This window comes from Pagrus pagrus, assembly GCF_965226575.1.
Source record: "Pagrus pagrus genome assembly, chromosome: 3".
Taxonomy (NCBI): domain Eukaryota; kingdom Metazoa; phylum Chordata; class Actinopteri; order Spariformes; family Sparidae; genus Pagrus; species Pagrus pagrus.
Genome location: NC_140187.1, coordinates 3,410,224 through 3,425,552, shown reverse-complemented (window position 1 = coordinate 3,425,552; position 15,329 = coordinate 3,410,224). Strand labels below are relative to the sequence as shown.

General features: G+C 43.6%; 1 protein-coding gene across 1 annotated transcript; it reads left to right on the top strand.

The window, feature by feature from the left end:
- The first annotated feature begins 6,389 nt into the window (after positions 1-6,389).
- On the top strand, positions 6,390-12,876 carry mych (myelocytomatosis oncogene homolog). The gene is made up of 3 exons (XM_084349020.1): positions 6,390-6,721; positions 8,356-8,905; positions 9,880-12,876. Exons 2-3 carry the CDS (start codon positions 8,371-8,373, stop codon positions 10,476-10,478), a joined length of 1,134 nt encoding a protein of 377 aa, XP_084205146.1. The 5' UTR covers positions 6,390-6,721; positions 8,356-8,370; the 3' UTR covers positions 10,479-12,876.
- The last annotated feature ends 2,453 nt before the right edge of the window (positions 12,877-15,329 follow it).

Below are 15,329 nucleotides of genomic sequence, written 5' to 3'. Positions count from 1 at the left end.
GATTCAAATTTGGCCTCATAAAAACTTTAACTTTTAACCAAAAGAAGTCCTTTAGACGTCTGGGACTGAAGTTGAAAAGATGTCTGAAAGTATATTGTAAGTACTTTATTTTTAATCCCTGTAAGGACGTCACCTGAACATCATCATCATCAGTGAAGGTCTAAGGGACGTCTAACACGTTCATCGTCATCGTTCTGGTTCTCCATTGGACGTCTTTGCCAACGTTGGATATGATATCACTCTTTTTGGTGATCCGCTCGACCTCCTGAGCTACAGCTGCCCAGAACCACAAGTTTTGCCCAACTCCACAAAGAGAGCCCAAACTAAAAAATATCCATACTTTCATGACACCTTATGATTTATTCTGGTCATTAGCTTCATGAGCCCGAGGGGCTTGAATCATGTCTTAATAAACGCTGAAGCATGACCAGTTGTTTGAAGATGCAACATGAGACAGATGAGGACACATTCGTCTGAATTACCACAACAAGATGCTTTTGAACCAAAATCTACTTAAAAAAGACACAATTACAGAGCTGATCATGTTCCTCACATGTCCTCTTTAGCTCCCTGCAGGGTATGCACGACACGGATGTTTACATTTGACGCAGTGGAAATAACATCAGCAGGTTTTGTCCCGCTGTGAACCGGCCTGGACGCTGTGTTGAGCGCAGCAATATGACTTGTGAGGCAAATTAGTGAGCAGGCGGCTCAGCTGACACCTTTATATATCACACAAGAGGACATTCAGCAAATGTTTGAAGGACACTGATGACTATGTTTAGATTACATAAGTGAAATAAATTAAACTTTTAACGTGTTGCTCTGACCCGAGAACTGCGTGTCAGATTATTGCTGCTAAAAGTGTTGATTTAATTCCTCCAGGTGTTAAATACATGGAGCCAACTTTACATTAAAGCAATTATAATTAGGCAGACTAGCCAAGTCAGGATAATTAGCTAACATTAAGAAAACCTTTTGATGACTTTGTGGGGTCTCGCTCTCATAATGACTTTAAATAAATGCTTCCAGAATGAAACTTTTTTTGTACATAAAATATTTCCACTTCAAAGCTCAAGGTCTTGTTAATATAATTGGTGCTCACGACTTAACACTTACCACATGTTAGCCGCTAACGGCTAATGGAAGTGATGTTTTCTGAAGTTGACAGTCATGCTTCTAGTTTTACAAGCATGAGAAATACTTTTACACCATATGTTGTCCGTTTAAAGTGATATACAGATAAAGATGGCTGCCCACTCACTTCCTGTCGGTGTTATCTCACCTTGAACTGAGACCTTTCAAATCAGGCACCAGTGAAGGCCACAGTTGAATTAAAGTTTGTATGACTTTGAATCACAACCCAGTCGTCAGAATAAATGTTGGAAATGAAACGTGATATTAATTTATGTACCAAATGGATGTTTCTTTATCTTCAATTGTCAATTTTATGTTGTGACAACTGTTTTTTGTCAACAAAAACTCGGTTGAAGATCGTCCCGAGGTCTCCTTAAAAGATAATCCAGGGACGTCACGGTTATAAATGTTCAAACACAGTCCTGAACAGTGGTCTCTCACTTAGCTGTAATGCCAGAAACAATCCCTCCGCTTCCTGATATGAAACTCAGGTCGACACTCAATGTGAACGTGATACGACACGACTTCTGGAAATGTCAATATTGCAGAAACATTAACTGCCAACGTTTTATTCTGGTGACTGGGCTGTAAAAAGTCCCTAACCCGAGGTCCGTCCATCCACATCTGCTGGACCGGAACCGGCCCTCGGACCAGAGTTTTGAGAACCACTTTCTTCAGTGTGTGTGTGTGTGTGTGTGTGAGAGCTTATTCAGTAGCTGCTGCTTTCTAATTAAAGCAGGCAGACAGACAGGCAGCAGCAGCCTGTCTGTCTGCACTGAGACACACTGCAGGATGAAGAGTCCTAATAAGGAGCAGATCACAGCGGTGGGCGCACACACACACACACACACACACACACACACACACACACACACACACACAGAGCAGTAATCCCATTCCCAGGCTGTCTCTCTCCCCCCTGGGATGTCGGCTGTGTGTGTGTCCTATTAGCTTTCTTATGTCATCAAGTTCAGTGGGCCAGTCAACCAGTCAGTGTATTTGTCGGTCAGTCAGTCACTTAATTAACCTTTTACCCTCCGTCGCATTCAAACAGGGAGGAAACATGAAGACGTGAAGCGTCGAACCGGGCTGCAGGATCACAACTTCAACAGCTACAGTCAGGATTTGTTCAGATTTATGAACATTTCCAGCTCGAATGTTTGTTATTTAAATCATAAAGTCGGCACACAGACGAATTATTTGACATAACTTTTAAATTATCTGACTTTATTTTTACATTTATGACATCTGGCAGATTCTCCTGAGGGGAGGATTGTACTGTCCTGCTCATTATTCATGAGAAACGATGAAATGAAGGTGGGAATCTGAAGAAATCGACCATCCCGCTGCTTTTTTTTATTTAAATGTTCATGCAAGAGGTGCCTTATATCATAACTAAAAACGCTCAGTCAGCAGCTTAACGGTGATTTAGCCTGTCAACAACCGGTGAGGAGATTAAGAGGATTAGACTGTCACTTTAATGGAAACCAGCGAGTTGATGATGAGCATTTAAAGTTCAGTGACTCAGAATTAGTCAGCAAACGAGTGAGTCAGTGAAGATCTCCTCATCCTAACGGAGAGATTACTGATGTTATTCATCATTTAAACATTCAGGAGTTCAGAGGTTACGTGAAAGGAGTCCAGGGTTCTCACGGGGATTTCACACCTGAAAACAGAAGTGCAACATTATGCAACATGAGCCAGTAATTTCAATGCAAGACATCGACGATGCATGTTCAATGGGATTCTGGCTTTAAAGGGAGGAGGAAGTTGTGGAGTATTAACAAGGATGCATTTTTAAACCTGATGAAATCATACTTTAAAGAGGTCGTTTTATGCTAATTTTCAGGTTAATATATTTATTTGGCGGTCCTAGTAGAGTAAGTTTACATACTTTAATTTTCAAAAAACACATTATTTTTCTCATAAGGTGCATCGCTGCTGCATCCCTTTACACACTGTGTCCTGAACGCTCCGTTTTAGCTACGGGGTGAGACGTCTCGCCTCTGTTCAATCTTTGGTGAGAGTTGCATATTAACGGGCAGGATGTAGCCAATCAGAGGCAGAGTAGGGCGGGTCATGCCGAGCAAGGTAGTGTGATCTAAAATAACGCCACTACAACAGTAGCAGCTGTGTGTCTGCTGCCTGACTGGAGTGTATTTATTTTATAACATATATAAAGATATATATATATATATAACGCCTGTTACATAGTGACGCACATAAGTTACAGAAGTTAAGGCTCAACTACAAACCAGGCGTTTTTAAAGTGTTTTCTGTGGGAGAGAGTAACTCTTTTATGATTTATGATGCTGCTGACAGTGAAAACTGTCGGTGTGGGGTATTTTAGGTATTGTATAAGTTTGCTAAGTTGTGGTGGTGAAGTCTTACTCTGGTCCCCTTTTCCAAACACAAGTCTGTTGGTTTGTCAGCAGGATTACACAAAAACTACAGAACACATTTGCACAAAACTTTGACCGAGGATGCGTCTCGACCCAGAAAAGACCCCATTAACTTCTGGTGCTGATCTTGATAAAAGGACGGATCTGTGAATTTTTTCGCACTTTCTTTAACGTTGTGTTTCTCGACATTTTTTGTTTATTTGTCAGCGATTAATGGATGGATCATGATGAATACAATCAGGCGTGTTAAGGTGGCTGGAACTATGACATAAAATCTGGATGTAGCTGATTTTAATATGTTTTATTTAATTTTGGATGAGGCTCTATCAAATTAAATGTTTTAACTTTTAATTTAATTTTATACGATTTCTTGGATACTCGTCTGGAAATACATGCTTTTTCCTGCCGCCTTAAAACTGTGAGTTAACTTAATCTAAGAAGAATTTAGAAAAGCTGAACCAAACACATGACACGCAGGGAGAGTTGTGTAATAAACCAGAAGTGATTCACAACTTAACTAATATAACTTCAGAACCATCAGACAAACATGCATTGTATCCATTCATCCCCAGCTGATGACTAACAATCAGTTGATTTCACAGCGAACTGCAATGTGACTTCAACAAAAGACCATTAAAAATTGATTTCTACGCTCTAAAAGCAGATCAGTTCGTGGTGGCATTTACGTGAAACAGTTTGGAAAATCCCAGAATGATTTAGTTAGTGAGATATTTAAACCAGTGAGTCAGTCAGTCAGACAAGCCAGGAGGTTTTAGTATGCAGGAGCTGAAACCAGGCCAGTCAGTCAGTCTGCCAGTTAGCCTGTAGGTGGCACATTAACCCAGTTATTCGCTCCCAGATCAGCTCTTTGTGTGTCTGTCCTCTGCTGCCGGTGCAGAATGTTCTATTCTGCTGTGCTGCTGTGATCCGCCCTACATCAGCTGCTTCACACAGACCCCATCCTACAAATACTACGGCGTCGCACACTTTTAAAAAGAAAATACAGCGTTTTTCCGGGATTATGCTGCATTTTTCCTCCATTTGTGGAAATGTGGTGTGGATTTACACTCGGCGAGAATAGTTTCCATATGACCGACTCCCAACAAAAGCTGTGATTATCCCCCTGAAAGTGCAGAAGGCATGAAGAGAAGGCACGCTGCAATAACAATAAACATGCCGGAGCTGTTTATTTACATGTATGAAGACAGAGGGGCGTAATCCAGCCTCTTTCACCAGCCTTTGTTGTGTGTGCGCACCAGACTCCATGCATATTTTCACCGTTTTTAACATAAATTCGCATTGTTGTTGCAATAACACACATTAAAAGCAACAAAGCTGTTATAAATATTTAGCATGTCTTTTTTATAACACATCTGCTAATTACAGATGACCACCATGTGGATCTTATGATGTCAGATAGCCCTGTGTGTGTGTGTGTGTGTGTATGTGTGTGTGTGTGTGTGTGTGTGCAGCCTTTAAATTAATGTCCATATGAACACTGTGGGGTCTTATTACAAGATTCCTTGCTGAGAACTCACGTGAACCGAGGCTGACTCGCGCTCTGATTGGTCGACTCCTCCGCACGTGTACCGGCGAATCCTTGTCCGTTATGTAACGTGCGGCGCACGAGAGGAGCGACGTGGGGGGGGGGAGGAGGAAGAGGAAGAGGAGGAGGAAGAGGAGGGCTGCGGTATCTGAGAGTGGAGTTCATTCATGTCAGTGCTCACAGCCCTCACACCCACTTATTATAATAATATTATCTATTATTATCTATTCGGTTATTTTATTTGATTCATCTCCATGGTGACATGCAGGCTGTTTATTTATTATTTCAGGTGTTTTATTGTCTAACAGAGAAAGTGTGCAAGAATGCAAAAAAATTACAGAAAATTAGAGGAAAGGAAAACACAATTATCATATTGCATATAATTAATCTACACGTGCATTTATATTTAAAGTTTGTAGTTTCAATTGTAAAATAACATTAAAGTGTCCGGAAGCTTCACTGTGCAAGAACTGAACGCTGATAGAGAAACAGTTTTTAAAGCTGTGGATGACAGTTGGAGATGGAGGTGAGATAGTCGCTGGTTGCAGTTGTAGTAGTAACAGTAGTAGTAGTAGTGGGAGGAGGAGGAGGAGGAGGTGGGGTTTGGGTTTTGACGGATGGATGGTGAAACACACTTGCAAGAGTTGGAATTGGAGGACAACGTGGCTCTAAAAGCATTCAGCCTGTCTGTCTGTCTGTCTCCCCTCCATAGCCTAGATTACTACAACTAGGCTTACAGGGAGCGAGGAGGTGCAGTGTGGCGGGGGGCTGAGTGCCTTTTACACCTACGACCTCGTAAAAATACCAAAACCTGCTCCCTGTACCCACCACACATTCCCCACTAATGACTGAGAAAGTGCAACATTTCTGTGCAATGCGTCACCTAAATACAGATTAACACGCACCGAAACGCGTTGCAAATCTGATTAAACATTAAAAAAAAATAATAATAATAATAGTTTGAATGTGTCTCCGCTCGTCTGTGCGGCTCTAGTTGACGTCCTGAGGAGAGACAGACAGACAGACGGGCAGACAGACAGGCGGTGAGACACCCGGCATCTGCGCACAATCCACGTGTGTTCTGTCCCAACTTTTTACCCGCCACCATTTTCCTGGAATCCCACCCTGCACGGTATCACTCCGCCGTGAAGACAACATAGACCCCGATTTCGAGGCCGAATTACGCAGACGCGCCTCCGCCGTTGTTTTTGCGCCTGGATTCAATCGAAACCGGAACCGACACCGAATATATGGACACTATGTTTGGTTGTCATTAGCGAGCCGGGGTCGGTTTTAACGTTTTGGCGCGATTTTGCCAGTGGCGGAGGGAGAAGGGCGAGCGGCGGCGATATAAGCGGAGCGAGCCGCCGGCCACACCCACTCTGTCTGCTCGTAGCGGTGGAGAGGAAGAAGCAGAAGAAGCAGCAGGACACAGGACACAAACACCATGCTGCTCTTCTCCAACTTTAATTTTACACGCAGAAAATTTCCCGTCAGCAGATAATTACACTTTCACGTCTCTCTCGGTGGATTTTATTGGATATTTCCGGACGTTTCATCGATTTTTTTTCTTCATTTTGAACCCCCCTCCCCTCCCCAACACCACCACCACCACCACGTCTTTGAGGACATTTAGGTAAGGCAGCTCGCATGCAGGTGAATTTTTGGGATGTTAAATGTTATGTGACGTGCACCTTCATGGCTGCGTGTTGAGTTGTGCGTGTCTTTGTTGCAGTGTTTGTGATTTAAAGACAGACAGGCGGTTTCACGTGGGGATCCGGCAGCGCTGCTCAGCCCATGCGGGGTTTTTAAATGACCCTTACAGCGGGTTCACCTTTGGGTTTTCTAAGGACTTTGAGCTTTTTCTGGTGCACCGAGGGACATATTTCACGCGGATTTGCAGAACAAGCCTTCACACATGTCTTTCTTGTATGTTGAGGTTTTTTAGTAAAAATGTCGCATTTAAAAAATCTTGTTAAAAAATCTTTTCAAGTGTAATTTAAAGGGAGTCTGGTGCAGAAGCATGCAGTCAACGCGCTCTAACGGGAGAGTACACGCTGCGGTGAATGTGCATTCAGAGCCCCATTTAGAAATGTGTGTATTTTAGATTCTGCCTTTAAATGCACGCGTTGTACTTAGTCGCCGGTAGTTTTAGAGACTGGCATTCATTCACGTGTAATAAACAGTAGTTAACTGTTGTGTTGGATTAGGAAAATGTCATCATTAAAGCTAATATTTACTTATTTTAACTGTCTTGTCACGCAGCAGACTGGTCTGTGTTTAGGTTTTGGCTCAGGTTTCCCAGGCTGTGATGGTAAAGAAAGGCAGCCTTTAACTCCCAGAGCCTGTCTGCACCACACACACTGCTGCTTTGTTCTCCAACACAGCCTGCTATACACACACATACCATAAGACCCCATAGGAATATTATAGGGCTTTTCCCACACCACTGCTTCAGCCATCAGATGATTGATTTTACAGCTTTTTTTGCAGTATGATTTTAAAGTTGTTTTTTTTATGGTGAATGAATGATTTACTAACAGCAGCATGTCCTGACTGGTTGGTGTAATTACACAAGATCCTCTGGGCTTTTTTTAAATTTTTTTTTATGTTAACTATCCAGGCATTGTGCTAAGCAAAGCAGTTTTTTTTTCTTTTTTTAAATCATGTGAAAGAAGTTGTGAGATTGTGTGGATTTCCTGCAGAGCAGCTTGAAGTGCTCGGTCATGTGTGTGAAACAGCAGCAAGAGGCTTAAAGTGTTGAGTAACAAAAAGAAGAGCAAACAAAAGCCACCCATCCTCTCTCTTAAACTATTGTTTTCCATGTCAGCAGGCAGCCGGGCTCCATTTGTGGGGTTTTTTTTTTTTATTAACTTTCTGAGAAGGAAAAAATGTAAATTGTGGAAAGAGGTGTTAAGTTTCTGCCCCTGTCTCTCCCAGCTGTTCCTATGATGTCATGGGGAGGGGGTGTTGAATCTTTTTGGGGTGATTTACAGCCTCCCCGGGGAGCAGCCTGTGGGGCGGGGCCACAGCGATGTAAACACAGATAAAAGGTGGCACGCTGCTGGTCTGGGTCTCAGTCTGGAGAAATTGGTGTAAACTTTCACTACAACACGTGTTGGTGCTGCTGGGATTTACCCCGTTCATCGCCGACACTGCGCTGCTTTAAACACACTACTGGCTCAGCTTCTCTGGATCTAAACCTAACGCGCTCCGCTGCCTCACTGATTTGGGTTTTTTTTTTCTCCTGTTTTGTCATTTTTCTCTCAGATTCTGAAAGCAAACATGTTGCAAAGCTTCAATCAGTCGCAGGACTGGCTTTACTCAGAGCCGCTGCTTTTTGACGATGAGTTCTGCCAGAGTTTGATGAAGGACCTCCAGTCGCTACCGACGCCGCCGCAGTCCCCCCCAATGAAGGCCGGGGTGGGAGGCAGTAAGCCGCTGTCCAAGGAGGACCAGCTGAGCTACGTGTCGGACATCCTGCTGGAGGACCACGACATGCAACTCAACTGGAACTACGACTTCTTCCACTCCGACGCTGCTGAGAAGGAGGGCGAGCCCAGCCAGCCCTGCTCCCCGCTGGAGGAGGGCGGCGAGGACTGCCTGTGGCAGTACCTGGCAACGGACAAGAGCCTGGAGGAGAAGCTGGTCTCCACGGTGCTCGGCTCCAGCCCGCTGCTGTCTGACATCAACACCAGCATCTTTGAGGAGATCGCCGGCTCCACGCTGGACTGCCAGAATCTGATGGACACTCAGGAGACCAGCGAGTCCACATCGGACTACGGATCGACCGGTGGAGAGCTGTCATCCAGTGACTCTGGTGAGTTCAGAACTTATCACCATTTCACATTTTTATGATTTTTGGGGTCAGAACATTGGGACTTGTTTTGATTCAGTCTTTTAGGCTTTTTTCAATTTAATAATTGGATTTTTATTGATGTTTTAGTTCTGATGCTGGTATCAGACTTTAATCTCATTCCCGCCTTGTTTATTGTGCAGCTTATCAGTATAAACACTCCTCGCCCAGAACTGCCATCTCTGGCATTTCATTGATAATTCAGCTGTTAATGTTTAGTGGCACCGAGCCCAAATTGTTCTTTGCACTCGGCTTATCTGAACGCCGGCCGCCCACCTGTAATCTGCTGGAGCCTTAAGACCCGTGGATGTTGTTGGAGCGTGGGCAGGGTTTTAGCAGTTGACTGACATGAGTAGATGAGAGCTTTTAGGAGGGAGAATTGACTGTAAGGGTGTGTGTGAGTCATAGTCAGCGGTAACAGTCGCGGCTCCATCCATTAACTCGTAATGAGTCATTTCACCGACTGGTGCCCTCTGGCATCTCTGGCTATGAACCAGACAGGAAGAGGCAGACTCACATCTATTATATCTGAAGGATTACTCTTTGTTATAATACTGCAATCAAATAAATGGTTGGACTTTAATGTTCATTTTAGTTTTTTTTAACAAAATCTGCTGTTCATACCTTTTTTTATTAACTGTTGCTGTACTCTGGAGCTGCCTTCACTCATTAACACAGTGACGGCTCGCCAACAGTTGTACGTTTCCTCACATTTACGGTTGTTTACAGCAGAAGGAAAGAGTCTCACTACTGCCTGTGTGACCGCCAGCCCCACATTGGTGTGTTGTGTAAACTGTCTACACACTTGTTGTTGGTGGTGTCCTCTGAAGTGTCGTCATGCCTTCGCAGAGCAGCTAAAATTACCCCACGGGGTCAGAAAACAAGGTTGTGCCAGAAAAACTCTAACCCTCCTCTCCCGCTTCTCTCCTTTCCAACAGAGGAGGAGATTGATGTTGTGACGGTGGTCCGCTGTCCCTCCAGCCCCAACCCTCTGCCCTCGTTGTCGGACCTGTCTGTCCGCCAGCAGAAGAAGGAAGAGGAGAAGCGAGCTCTTCAGCGCCACCACTTTGAGATCCAGCTGCAACACAACTACGCCGCGCCCTGTCCCGCCTCGCCGCCGCCTTCATCATCTTCCAACAAGCGGTCGCGAGGTGGCGACGGCTCATCGCGCTACCACCACCACCACTCTTCTCGCAGCTCGTCTTCATCGTCGTCATCATCCTCCTCGTCGCGGTACCACCACCACCACTCGTCCCGTAACTCGACGGAGACGGAGGACGAGGAGGAGCGAAGGCGGACACACAACGTGATGGAGCGGCAGCGGCGCAACGAGCTAAAAAACTGCTTCATGCGCCTGCGGGACAACGTGCCCGAGCTGTCGCACAATGACAAAGCGTCCAAGGTGGTGATCCTGAAGAAGGCCCGGGACTGCATCTACGGCCTGGAAGATGAGGGTCACAGACTGCAGTCCAAGAGGGACAAACTTAGAGCGAAACAGGAAGAGCTGAAAGCCCGATTGGAGAATCTTCGAAGCTAATGGACTTACGGACAAAGCAGGGCTGCATTTTCTTTTTTTAGATCTTTAGAGACAATGAGGGGGGGGTGAGGGTGGATAAGGGAAGAGACTTTGTACAAAGACAGAGGGATGGGCGGGGGATTAAGGATGGCGTGTCATGCTGAAAAGCACGCACAAAGTTTGACATTTCAAGAACTTTACGGTAACAATATCTCTGGACTGTATAGCGAAACATAGCAACTTTATGCCATGGACAAACACAACACACTCATTGCCTCAGAATTGATCATTCTCATGCCTTGACTGCTGACTGTTGTAGAGAGTAGGATGTTTTTAAAAGTGAACGCGAGGAGGGAGCAAGCAGATTATCTTTTATTTCTCTTTTTTTTTTTTTCTGAGTTTGGCTGGACGCACACTGAAAGACGAGAACTAACTTCTTTTGTTATGGTTTCTTTTTATTCCCTCCCATTTAGGGGATGCCAAATGGCACACGGGGGGGAAAAATGACACCAGTTGGGTCAAATAACTTGAAGCCACGTCAGCTCAGTAGTTGAATGAAACTTGAATATTGTGTTTTTCAGGATTGTCTTATAGCCATACTAACCAGTGATCCCTCCACTCTGACAGGTGTGTGATGGTGGCTCTCAAGTTATTTGGTCGACTGCACGTCGTGTCAGTTCCAGTTAACTTCCAAACATGATGATATTTTTAATTTTAAGGGTTTTTCAGTGTGCTTTCAGCCTCGTTTGGCCTCAGGCGGACCCTCGGGCCCACACCACTCTGTTATCAGGTTAATGTGTGTTAATGACAGTACTGTATAGACCAGGTTTGATACTGTACGCGTAACTATGCTCAGCCTCGGTTCAGTTCACCACCAGCTCGCTCACTTCAGAGTATGTGTGTGATTTTTATAGTTGAAACAATAGTAATAATTACTTTTGTGTATTTAAATGTTGTGTCATTAATAAACTGTTCAAACTCAAAGGTAGCCATATTAAACAGCATTCAGGTTTGAGGAGACTGAACTGGGAAGCGAACTGAACTGTGAGCCGAGCTTGTCGTAGCAAATCAGCCAAAGTCGGGACGAGAAATCCTCTGGAGAACATTTGAATGTTGGAAACAGAGTGACAGACCGATGGTGTCCTGACATGTTGTTATTTAATGGTTCTGGTTGGAGGAAGCTGCAACAGCAGCGATACTGTGACATTAAGTTGTGTTGCTCGCAGAGCGGACAATTTGCCAAGTATAAAATGATATTTTTTAACAGTTAATCCAGTGGAAAGTGCTTCAATGTCGTCGTGCTTCATTGGTCAGTGGCATTCAATCAAATGAGATATTACAATTTCTTTTCTTAACACCTGCTGAAGACATTTGGAATTAATTTTTCCAAAAAATGTAAACGCTGTTGAGCTTCGTCACATTATGAGGATGACCTTTTTTAATTTTACTGTAACGACAGTAAGTCGACGTGTACAAAAAGATTTGTACAGGCTACATGAATCAGATTGACAGAAGATCAACAGCCTTCACCAGCCAATCAAACTATTACTTTTTATCACATGGTCATTAAATATGTAGCCATGCCGCCAATGAATATTTTAAGATGGTGATAGTAAAAAGAAATGAAGGCCCTACATGTTCATCAGAGCCTGTTGTTGCCTGTTGAACACGTACCTGAGCTGAGAAGTTTGAAATGTCAGTAATGAGGTTTGAATATTTAATGAAAGCCACTTAAAAATATCAATTATTGCCAATGTTAGCCATTTAATGTGCTGTTTGCAATTGAGTGTGCAAAAATGAGAAACATTTGTTTATTTGTGTCAAATGTCTTAAAAATGCATCGTTAACAGTTCTTCCTCCTCGAGGTCTGAGTGTACTCGATCAGACCCTGGTCGGTGGGGATAATGAGGATGGAGGTGTTTTTAAGTGGTAAATACCTGTTCTGCCTTGAAATGTGTTCTGTTCAGGACTCCTTGTTTCCTTTGTTTGATTATGTCGCCGTCTGGTTAAAACCTCACCCGCTTCTAACACGAGCTAGTTTTCTTCAGGGAAGCTTTAATTTCCTCCAAACGTCATTTTTCTTTCAGTTTTTTCCTTCTTGTCGAGCGTCACAGCCACAAAGAGCTGAAGAGATATTCAGAGGTTTTAACCGGACGGCGGGGGTTGATGATTTTATTTTCTCTTAGCATGATACGACCTACCTCCACCTGCAGTCTGGCTTGTAATGTTTTTTTTCTGGTTAAATATTGTACAGATTTCTTTTTTAAAAATGTAAATATTTTTGGTATCATTATCATAAATTATTTTAGTCTTTTTTTTTTTTTTTTTTCTTTGTTCATTTTGAATTTGAGGATTTTAAAAATGTTCTTTACAAGCAGCACTTTTTTTAATATTGATGTAATTAAACAAATGAATAAGAGTTCGGACGTCTGTGTGGTTTTATTGCATGTACGCACATATACACACACGCCCACACACAGGTATTTATTTATTTAAATTGTGTCATTACACAGGTTACGAGGTTGATCACTACATTATAGTGAAGCATATCCGCAGAGCTCTAACTGCAGCTGATTAAAGGACTATTGATAAGATTAATAAAACGGGAACAATAAAGTCTCAGATGCCGGAGCTGCATGCTGCCTCGGCTGTTGTTATCATACTTGGTTTTTAAAACAATATATGTTTACATAAAAGTGATTAACTGAGAATACAAGTCCTAAAACGCCTTCGTTCGATGACGACAATCTGCAGGTTAAATAGATATTTTCAAACACACATTGTATTTAATGTAAAAATTAAGCTTGTTTAGCCATGGAGGGTTGATGCTCGGGGGTTGGCTGTCCTCAGCTGTAAATGGATCTTCTGGTACCTCCGCAGTTATTTACATGGGTCTTGCTAGCCGGCCAATGGCAGGTCTGCATTCAGGGATCACCTGGCTGCTGTTTACAGCTGGAAGGTTTGTGAACCCACTGACTTCACTGAGATATTTAGGCCTAAAGCAGCGCTGCGTTAATCACTGCACTTTGTTTTGGCACTTGTTTTAACAAAAAACATGGAATATGATCCATGACGTCCAGTTTTGGGTAACTGGTCAGTGGGTTTCCATTAGCAACGGACACTTTAAAACCACAAGGAACAAAATCGATAACTAGTTTTTTTCCTTCCTTACTAAAAAACCTGGCACCTGCATTACCCACAATGCAACTGAGCTGGTGATCCTTTGGTCAGCGATTGGTATGGATGTAGACTCGAGTCACAAGCCTGAAGCAGAGATGAAGAAGCGAGGTGCAGAGGTCTGCTGAGCTCGCCTCTTTTGAGCTGCAGACCTAAAGATTGTGATTCTCAGTTGCAGCCTCACGACCGAACTGATGTCGACTCCAGTGACATCACCTGAGGCAGTTCTCTCTGCAGCCGCAAAAGACTTTATACAACTTTTCTTTATGTTCCCTTATGTTTTATTAGTCGCTTATGTTTTATTAGGCGATGCAGTGCATTGCAGGATGTTGCTGCAAAAGTCAAGCAAGGTTGAAGTACTTTTCTGTCGTCTCATTTCACTGTAATACACAAGAAACTCTGTTTTTCCTGTTTTTCCGTGTAAAGACCTGGTGTTATATTGGTTTAAAGACCCCCTCCTGTCCCACGGTGCATCTGGTGTTATCTTCAACACTCTCCTGTTTCACCTATTACATGACGTAAATGTTCACCTATTGGTACGCTGACATGGTGAACCAAAGCATAGTTTCATCCAATTTCAATCTGAGCGAGAGGTTTAATCAGCCAGAATAAGTGGAAACACCTGTGTGGGTGTCCGGAGCCTTTAAAGTAAAAAAAAATCTCTCCGGTCCACATTGACAAGAAAAGTGATGAAAGTGATCCCTTCCTCTCACGACGACACTGTAATGGAGGAACAATTTTAAAAGACCTGCTTGAATAATGAGCTGAAGACCAGGTGGGAGAGGATCGTAGGCACAAGCTGCAGCAGCTTTAATACTTTCATGTCATCGACCTGTTTCACCGTCCGTCGAAACCTCAGTCTGAGAGAGCCTGAAGAATTTGGATCTCAAAAATTCAGCCAGATTAAACTTCCCATCCCTCGCTGATTTACAAAGCGAGCTGGATTTTCAGTCCGACCACATTTTCTCTCTTTCACACACCTGTCGCCCCCGGCGGCCCCTCCCAGGTGCAGAGATATGTGAATGTTGTCTCAGGGCAAAGTGTGAGGCGGCAGCAGGTAGATGTGTTGTGCAACCTGACCTCGGTCCATGTGTCCCAGTGTGCATGTAGAGCAGGTGGACATGTGCCATACAGGTGTGTGTGTGTGTGTGTGTGTGTGTGTGTGTGTGTGTGTGTGTGTGTGTTACGCGGCACAGAGATTGTATGTTATCTCGTTCTTGTGCAGCGTAGGTGTGTCTTTGAAATTCACTCCTGGAGCAGGTTTTGCTTCAACAGTTCAACAGACAAAAACTTCAGTGTTCAGTTATTTTCTCCATTTTCCGGCTGATTTGATTCTTCAAACGACTGTTTACAAACTGAATAAGTCATTTCAACGGTAACACACATTCATTATAACACATTTTACACACAGTTTCATTTTGAAGGTTCAGTTTTCAAAGCCTCATTCCCAACGTGCAAATACTGACGCTTTAAGTTCGGTGGGCCGACGTCCTGTTTCTACATTCCTGTCGCTCGCCTTATCAGCACAACGCAGACCAAGGAACCTAAAATGGGTCAACACGTCACTGAAACATGCTTTGGGGCCAGACTGTGGTGACAGCTGTATTGAAGTCTATGGGAGATACATGGAGAAACATGTTAAAACCCAACATATCTAGGTCGCATGACTTCTGGTGAAGAAGTGGCTCCAGTAAA

Excerpts from the sequence above, each read along its gene's own strand:
- mych (XM_084349020.1), top strand. The coding sequence starts at position 8,371 with ATGTTGCAAAGCTTCAATCAGTCGCAGGACTGGCTTTACTCAGAGCCG. Across the intron at positions 8,906-9,879 it reads GCTGTCATCCAGTGACTCTG|AGGAGGAGATTGATGTTGTG; the intron begins GTGAGTTCAGAA and ends CCTTTCCAACAG.